General features: G+C 38.2%; 1 protein-coding gene across 2 annotated transcripts in view; it reads left to right on the plus strand.

The window, feature by feature from the left end:
- USP15 (ubiquitin specific peptidase 15) overlaps positions 1-8,896 on the plus strand; it is a 128,691-nt gene extending 119,795 nt beyond the window's left edge. For both annotated transcript variants that reach the window (XM_049782736.1, XM_049782737.1), the window contains 2 exons: positions 1,746-1,834; positions 8,448-8,896. In XM_049782736.1, the coding sequence (XP_049638693.1) occupies positions 1,746-1,834; positions 8,448-8,630 (272 nt within the window). In that variant the 3' untranslated portion in view covers positions 8,631-8,896. The remainder of the gene's footprint in view (positions 1-1,745; positions 1,835-8,447) is intronic.
- Positions 8,897-9,819: the final 923 nt, after the last annotated feature.

The raw sequence follows: 9,819 nt of genomic DNA on the forward strand, positions 1-9,819 counted from the left end.
ACAGATTTACTGCCGGAGGACTCTTCAACTGGGCTGTCAGTATTGTAGAATTTAGAGGTGACACATGGTCTCAAATTCCTAGAACTCCAGAATCTGTTGAACTGGACCAGTGAGTTGCAGCGTCCAGGCTTGACTTACATCTCTTCCATGATTAGTAGTGAACCTGTGAAGTTGTGCAGTTATTTACATGGAGATGGGAGGCTGCCCACATCCACTCTGAGGAAACCCCAGAGTTTTCTATCTAAAATTGTTGTAACTATTTAATAAAATAAATACCTTAAATATAAATAAATAAATAATAAAATTGGTGAACATGAAATTTTTGTCAGCTTAGTGTCTCTACAGAGATTAATCATAGACAGTGAAGTTGAGCTTTTTTATGGCAGCTGTGGGATGTGCTGGAGCTATTAGGGCTTTGACAGTAAGATCACTCAATCTTCCCCTCTCCCAAGGACACCCCATATTTTTCAGCTTGAAGACCAGTATACACATTAATTTAGTGAATTGGCTCGCATCTCTTCCAAGATTTGTCTGAAGCTCTATCCTATAGATTTTGAAATGGCATATTTCCATAGTCTCTAAATTCTATCATTTATTTTAGTGTTTTCTGACAAGCCCAAGGTTTTCAGCTATATGGATTTTTTTTTAAGTTTTCTTAAACTTAGTATATGACAAGGGAATTGTCTATATTAATTCATAGGAGTTTATTAAAACTTTATGGTTTGTTGTTCTATGGCATAGTCTATATAAAATTTAAGTCTGTGAGACCTGAGCATTAGTACAGCAAGTAGGCCACTTGCCTTGTACCTAGTCAACCTGGGTTTGTTTCCTATCACCTTGATCACCACCTGAGGGAAGAGCCAGAAGAAAACCTGAAGGGCTGTCACTTATGGCCCAAAATAAAAGAAAACAAAATTGAAGGAGGTCCGGAGAGATAGTACAGAGGTTAAGAAGCTTGCTTTGAGTGCTGCTAATCCTAGTCTAGTTAGATCCCCAGCACGTCTTAGCCCAAGCACTATGAGGGGTGATCCCTGATTAGGAATAGCCCTGAACCTGTACACAAAGTACTGCATAAGTATTAATTACTATTTTTACCCATAAGCAGTAGTATTCTGTGAGAGAATAATTTATTCTGTTTTTTCTTGTTATGAAAAAGACAGGTTTTTCAACTTAAAATGAAAACTATCCAGAGGCACCAAGACTGTCAAAAACTATTCATAAAATTAATTTTAATTATCTTTATTATTTACTACTCTTAATTTGGTATTCAAGGGTGCTTGGGGCTTGCTCCCCCCAGTGCTCAGTGACCCTAGGTGGGGCTGGGATGAAACCCAGACTTCAGTACACAAAACCTGCATTCCTGCCATTTGAGCTCTCAGGAAATTATTCGTAAAATCTTTAATTAGTAGAAATTCATTGAATGTAATGGATAAGGCTAGATGATAATCATTAATAGGCATTTCTTGGGCCTGGAGAGATAGCACAGCAGTGTTTGCCTTGCAAGCAGCCGATCCAGGACCAAAGATGGTTGATTCAAATCCCGGTGTCCCATTTGGTCCCCCGTGCCTACCAGGAGCTATTTCTGAGCAGACAGCCAGGAGTAACCCCTGAGCACCGCCGGGTGTGGCCCAAAAACCAAAAAAAAAAAATAGGCATTTCTTATTTTTATAATTCTGATGTTTTGATGGTTCCCCAAAAGATTTTCATCGTAGTATTTTCATGGAGTATTTATATTTTTTCACTAGATACTGCTTTTGCAAAAAATAAAGATGATGGAAAATGGTACTACTTTGATGACAGTAGTGTCTCCCCAGCATCTGAAGATCAAATTGTGGTAAGTGTATCTTGTTTACTGAAAATGAAGGACTCCAAAAGTAGAATTTATATTCTAACATTCATAATAGTTAAAATAGATTCATTCTAACATTAAGAAATATAAAAACACAGCCGGTGAGGTGGCGCTAGAGGTAAGGTGTCTGCCTTGCAAACGCTAGCCAAGGAAGGACTGCGGTTCGATTCCCCCCCCCTCCCCCCGCGTTCCATATGGTCTCCCCAAGCCAGGGGCAATTTCTGAGCGCTTATGAGTAACCCCTGAGCATCAAACAGGTGTGGCCCAAAAAACAAAAAACAAACAAACAAAAAAAAAAACAGCAGAAGAAATATAAAAACAGGACCGGAGAGATAGCACAGTGGTAGGGCATTTGCTTGCACATAGCCTACCAGGACGGACAGTGGTTCGAATCCTGCCATTCCATAATGGTCCCCCGAGCCTACCAGGAGCAATTTCTGAGCGCAAAGCCAGGAGTAACCCTGAGCACGGCTGGTATGACCCAGAAACCAAATAATAATAATAATAATAAAAGAAATGTAAAATCATTCCTAAGTACGATTGCATTCTAAATTCACACTAACAGAAGCATAAATTGCTGTGAATTTTCTGTGAGTTTTCAACATGAGTGTAATTTCTAATGAATGTAATCAAATTTATCTGGAAAATGGGTTCATATTTTTAGACTGTAGTCAGAATACTAAAATTAAAAAAAAAATACCTCTTTTAAGAACCTTACACTTACATTTTGGGAGCATTTTGTTTTGTGTACACACCCTGCAATACTCAAGGCTGACTCTGTGCTCTGGGATTACTCCTCGTAAGACTTGGGGGACCATATGGGGTGCCAGGGATTGAACCCAAGTCAGACACATACAAGGCAAGCATCCTGTCTGTTAATCTCTTGCTCTGGCATAGATGTTTAATTTTAGTTTGGGGGGGTCTTCAGGGCTTGGTGTGTGTGTGTGTGGGGGTGTGTTTTGACTTAGTTTTTGCAAAGGGATGGTTTTTCTTGGTTCCTTTCTGGACTCAAGACCAGGGCTACAGCATACAAACTATGTGTTTTAACACTGAACTATATCCCTAACACTATTATTTTTTTTTATTTTATTTGACCATATTGGCTTACATATCTTTCACAGTAGTATTTTAGGTACATATTAACATTGAATCAGGGGAATTCCCATCACCAAATTTGTCCTCCCTCCACCCCCCATTTCCTTCCTGCAACCCATATCCCCCATCATCACCCCCCCCCCCCCGGGCTGCTAGAGTAAATGGTCCCCTCTGTGACTAGCTTACTACTAGTGATCATATATCTGTTTGGTCCTGGTACCCTCCCTAGTTTCCCTCCTTTATTTGAGAGGCAGAGGTAGATAGTTCGAGTTATGTAGTTTTGTTTGAAGGAAAGAAAAGCAATAGAATGGGGTATAAAAATAAATAAAGAAATAATAAAAGAAAAATCAAATAAGCTAAAAATGGGCGGAGTCCTTCTAGAAGCTTTCAACCTCAGTTTGAGAAAGGACAGGAAAAAGGTAATTGAAACATCGCAACAATACAGAGAAATATCAAATAAAATATCCAGTGAGCACTACAGCAATAAAGACAAGCACCACACAATAGTCTCGGTCCTGAAATCAAACCATGCCGGAGTGCAAAAAGAAAGAAAAAGATAAAATAAAATAAAATTGGAGACATCAACTTCAATATCTACACCAAAATAAAGAAGTCAAAAAAATCAATCAATAATTAAATATATAAGTGAATAAAAGGATTATTTTGTGCCTTTTCTTTTTGTCTTTTCCCCCTGCATAGGCATAGTAACTATTGGAGACATTATAAATTCAAAATTTACTTACCATTGTGACAGGTAAATCTTTAAACTCAAATGATAAATAAGAACAAGTCCTTGATATAGAAATTGTCACAAATAGTAGAGCAGTGCAATTAGAGTAGAGATGGGTTCATTATGACAGTGATAGTTGGAACTGATCACTGGATGAGAACTGGGCACTGAAAGAAGATAAAGTGATATGCATGGTACCCCTTCAATTAACAATAGTGCAAACCACAGTGTCTAAAAGGAAGAGGGAGACAGAGAGAGAAAGAATCTGCCCCAAAGGCAGGCAGGGGGCAGACTGGGAGAGAAACTGGGAATTGTGTCAGGAAACGTGCATTGGTGAAGGGTAGTGAACATTGTGTGACTGAAACTCAATAATGAAAAATGTAACTGTGGTGTTTGAATAAAGTAATTTTAAGTATGATCAAATTAGAACAAGCAGAAAATGGGTTTTTTTGTTTGGTTGGTTGATTTTTGGGCCACAACCAGCAATGCTCAGGGAGTATTCCTCTCTCTGCCCTCAGGAATATACTCCTGGAATTTTTCAGGGAACTATATGGGATGCTGGGGATAAAACCCAGGGTGACTATGTTCAAGACAAGTGCCCTATCTGCTGTACTATCACTCCAGCCCACAATGGCAATGTTTTGTTCATTTGTTTCTTGTTGGTTTTATTTTGGAGGGGCACACCTGGCATTGCTTGGGAGGACAAAATGGAATACTTGGGATTGAATCTACAGTAGCTGCATGCAAGACAAATGCCCTACCCACTGTGTCATCTCTCTAGCCTAAAACAGAAAATATTTTAACTTATTACATTGATATTTTCTGAAAAATATGTTCTAAAACTTTGTTGGTAGTATCTTACTATACATAGTCTCTAAATTTTTTATTATTGATCGCAATTTTACAGTGAATAGAAGAAGTACAGTATCTGTTTATGTGATTATATTTTCAGTACAGAGGTGTTTTATTCTGCTTTTTGTTTATTGAAGTGGCAAGAAAGGATTGCTTTATTTTCTAGTTTATTTATTCCCTAGTTTAAATTATATGTTCCATAAGGGCAGAGACTAACATTTAATAATGCTTTGAGTATTCAGCTAAGACTGGAGTGATATCACAGCAGTAAGGCATTTGCCTTGCACACAATCAACCCAGAACAACCTTGGTTCAATTCTTGGCATCCCATATGGTCCCCCAAGCCTACCAGAAGCGATTTCTGAGCACAGAGCCAGGAGTAACCCCTGAGCTCCACAGGTGTAGCCCCAAAACAAAAACAAAAAAAGTATTCAGCTAATCTTGTTCAACTAAAAGTATCAATAAACTTCTGAGCCTAATGTCAGTTTTAACATGCACGTGTGTATATGTGTGTTTAAAGTATGACTTGTAACTTACTCCCAGGGCCAAAACACTTATCTCCCAGTAGCAGAGTAAAGTTGAACTCTACTATTTTTAAATATATATTGCACGTCTCTGTTAATTTCTCATTCAAAACATTGTAAATTAACCTATATCTTTCTTCACAGTCTCTTGGACTGTTTCATTTAAATAGTATATCTTGTCCACATACAATGTATAAATGTTATATTACTTCTTGATTTTTCATTTGTTCAAGTATATTTGATTACATATATAGAAGATTCTATTCTGTTTGTTTGGTTTGGATTTTGGGTCACACTAGGTGGCCGCTCTGGGGTTACTCCTAGCTCTGCACTCAAAAATCGCTCCTGGCAAACACCCTACCACTGTGCTATCCGGCCCTGAGGATTTTATTCTAAATGAGATTAAAAGATCAGTTTCTCGGAGCTGGAACACAGCAGGAAGGGCATTTGCCTTGCATATGGCTGACCTAGGTTTAATCCCGCATCCCATATGGTTCCCCAAGCCTGCCAGGAGTAAACCCCTGAACGTTTCTGTTTTTCATTTCATTTCATTTCAAGAAGCTTTCAACCCTAAGATGACAAGTAAATTAATACTCTTATATAACATGTAATAAGTATAATTAAATTTCTTGGATATATAGAATAGAGAAGAATAAAGCAGAAAAGTATGCATACTAAAAGTGATGTTTATCTGGTCTCTGAGCACAAATAAAATTACTCTAGAATGCATAACAGCATGATATTTATGGCAACAGAAATTAATTGGGTTTAAATAAAACAAAAAAATTTTAATAAGTATTTATGGAACAGAAATTAGGTGAGCTAAATTTGGTAGTCAGATCAAGAAAGATGGCATTTAGACCTTTTCAAAAGACTATAAGAAAAGTATATGATAATTAGTCTTCAATATTTTTTATGCTGATGCAAGATGATTTTATTAAAAGAAATTTGCCTAGAGAAATGAGGGACTGTGTGAGAGAACCATGTTCAGGAAGGAAAATGGGCATCTACAGAGTTTTATAAAAAAGCCTATTTGTGTTTTTAACTTCTTCCTGACAGTCCTATAGAAGGGCCAGGGATATGGCACAAATGACAAAGCAGCAGCTCAGATTTACTTAAAATACTGGGGCAGAGCTCACATTTATTCCCCAGAGCTACACAGGCTTTAGCACTGTGCTAGTTATAATCTGGATATGCTACAGGGTATGACCTCCCCTTGATTAAGGGTGGGGTTGGAAACATGATAGTTGATAAATAGGAAGGCACTCAGTAAAGATGTGGGAAAGAGTGTATGGCAGTGGGTAAGGCACCTGTCTTTTTTTTTTTCTTTTTTTTTTTTGGTTTCTGGGTCACACCCAGAAGCACTCAGGGGTTACTCCTGGCTCTATGCTCAGACATCGTTCCTGGCAGGCTCAGGAGACCATATGGGATGCTGGGATTCGAACCACCGTTCTACATGCAAGGCAAACGTAAGGCACCTGTCTTGCAAGCAGCTGATAGAGGTTTGATCCCTGACATCTCATAGGGACCCTTGAGTACCACAAGATATTAAAAAAAAAAAAGAAAAGAAAAGAAAGAAAAAGTGGAAAACCATCACCTGATTTCCAGAAAGACTTCTTTAAAATGTAATAAGTTTCTGGGGCTGGCGCGATGGCACTAGAGGTAAGGTGTCTGCCTTGCCAGCGCTAGCCTAGGACGGACCGCAGTTCGATCCCCCAGTGTCCCATATGGTCCCCCCAAGCCAGGAGTGACTTCTGAGCACATAGCCAGGAGTAACCCCTGAGTGTTACTGGGTGTGGCCCAAAAACAAAAAAACAATGTAATAAGTTTCTAAATCTAAATAGTTGTAAATAGATAAAGGATGAATGGATTTATGTAATATTTACTAAATCAAATTAATAAACTGACTAAAATAGAGAAGTTGAAGGTGCATGTTATTAAAATAGAAAATATAAAGAATTGCTTGTTTTAGTTTGAGATTACCTTTATGATAGCTGTCAGGAAATTTTCATTTGTTCAGTAGTTGAACTGATAGGAATAGAGTTCAGGGCATAAAATGGTGTAAGTTATAAATCTGACTCATTCATTATTAAGTCAAGCCATAGGTTTGAATGAGTCAGCAGTAAGAGAAACAGAGAACCTTGGACTGAGTCTAGAACCCGACGGTTTTTTCATTTTTGTTTTTCTGGGGAGGCAGTGACAGGAGAGCCATAGGATACAATGTTCAGGACTTGCTCCTTGGGAATTTGGGGGACTATTTGGGGTGCCAGGGATTAAACCCAGGTCAGATGCTCTCAAGGCAAAAGTTCTACTTGTTGTATTTCAGTTTAGACCTGAAATTTTTTTGGTTGGACAGGAAAGATGCATGGAATTAAATCCAGATCTTTGTATATACAAAATATACCATTCTATTAAGCCTCATTCATAGCCAAAACATGATTTTTTTTGAGTTGTGGGGGTATTTTTGGTAAAGCTTTTTTTGGGGGGTGGTTTGTTTGATTTTGTAGATTGAGATTTATTGAGCATACATGAAAGTCAGAAAATAACTTTTATTTTTTGGTTTTGGGGTCTCACCCGGCAGTGCTCAGGGGTTACTCCTGGCTCCATGCTCAGAAATTGCTCCTGGCAAGCACGGGAAGACCATATGGGACGCCGGGATTCAAACCAATGACCTTCTGCATGAAAGGCAAATGCCTTACCTCCATGCTATCTCTCCGGCCCCAAAAGTCAGAAAATAGATGCTCTCTAGTGGCTAGTGAGCTAGGCCAGGCTCTGGTGGGGCCAGCAGTGTCTGCAGGGTGTGGTGGGGCTTGTTCCATCAGTGCTACCCATCCCAACGCAGACATAGCAGCCGAGAAGAACCAGCCAAAGGATGCCAAGGCAGAGGCTGAGTGTCAAGCTGTCATCTGCCATGCTGCTAGTTCATTTCAGGGTCACGTAACAGGCCAAAGCACACGCTTTGCATACAACAAGCCTGGGTTTGATTCCTGTCATTGTATGATTCCCAAGCACATCTGATGTGACTTAAAAGCCCAACAGGAAAAAAAAATATTCAATAGCCATTCTTCCTTGCTATATAGGAGTCATCTTATATTTAATAAGTTTAGTAACTTCTGCTTGTCCACATGTGACTTTTTTCTCTTTGATATATGCTCTGTCACCAGATTGGTTATACAACTCCTTTTCTTTCTTTGTGTTTATTGGGCCATCCCCTAAATATGCTTGAGGATGACTCTAGGCTCTGTGCTTGGAAGTCCCTCAGTATTGCTCCCTGGCAGTGCTGTAGGCTGGTATTAAACTCAGGCCTCCACAAAGCAGTGCATTTCAGCCTGTTGTGTATTCAGCATAGCCAGTGGGCTTCACATCCATCTTAACATCCTTTCTTTGTTTTCAACAGTCCAAAGCTGCCTATGTGCTCTTCTACCAGAGACAAGACACTTTCAGCGGAACTGGCTTTTTCCCTCTGGACCGAGAAACTAAAGGTGCTTCAGCTGCTACAGGCATCCCATTAGAAAGTGATGAAGATAGCAATGATAATGACAATGATATAGAAAATGAAAACTGTATGCACACTAACTAACGAAAGTCCAAGAAGCCATAAAGGAGAGACTTTCCTGCTGGTGGTATCGATTGCGATGATGACGTGGCCCACCACATGAAACAAAAGTCTGAGATGGGAAGTTTCAGATACCTGAATGTAAATCCTTTATCAGATTTTAACTTGTGCAGTACTTGAAGTGAAACACAATGAAAACTTTAACAGAAATTGTCTCTTAATACATTTACAGTCTTGTATTTACAAGCTAAATATATATAGGAAATCACAAATAAATCCCTTTTAAGTTTGCTGCTGTTTTGACGAATTATGTTTTCTTTAATTTTTTGGATGTGAGTTAACTGATGACAGATGTCAAATTTGTGGATGTTGGTCATGGATTTTGCTCTAATATATTGCAAGAGAACTATGGCTGAACTTACTTTTTGAATCATATGCATTAGGCGGCCACATAAACTATTAGGATATTTAGCTGCAGTATTGGTATGGCATAAATACTGCAGTAGTATTCTTGGAAAACCAAACTTTCAAGTCTATCCCTGGCAATCAATGTAGACCTATTTTAAAAAATGAATCATATTACATGGAAGTCTTGACAAGCTTAATTTTTTTCATGCTACTAAAACTCTAGAATATTATGTTACTGTAGAAAACAGGTTCTAGATTTCACTTTCCATTTAAAGTCATTTTTTCAGTTAAACGTAAGTTGTTGGGGGTTTTTTTGTTGTTATTGATGTTTCTTTATTGCAATTGGAATCTTTCTTAGCCACTTGAAAAATTTTAACTTACATCAAAATTCATATATTTTAATCCAGTATTGGTCCAAAATTAAAATTTTTGCTGTCTGTTTTCTCTACCCCATTTTTTTTTGTAATTTGGCAACTTTTAATCTCTGAATTATTGTGATATAAGGAACTATATCATTGTACTCTGTATCCATAGTAATAATTACATGAAGCTTTGAGATTTTTTTTTTTTTTTCATATACTGGCCTTTAAATAACTAATGGACAAATTGGCTTTAAAGGTAGGTCTGTTAACTTTCTTTGTGTGTTCCTGATGGAATTCACCTTAGCCTTACAGCTTTTCTCAGAAGGTAACTTGTTATAAAAGAAGGGGTACCTGCATGTTCCATAGTCTGAACCTGTACAGTATATAAAGCATAAAAACCTTGAATTTGATTTCAGTTCACCACATTCAAGGATCCAGGATGC

Source organism: Suncus etruscus, chromosome 11 (assembly GCF_024139225.1).
Source record: "Suncus etruscus isolate mSunEtr1 chromosome 11, mSunEtr1.pri.cur, whole genome shotgun sequence".
NCBI classification, from domain to species: Eukaryota; Metazoa; Chordata; class Mammalia; order Eulipotyphla; family Soricidae; genus Suncus; species Suncus etruscus.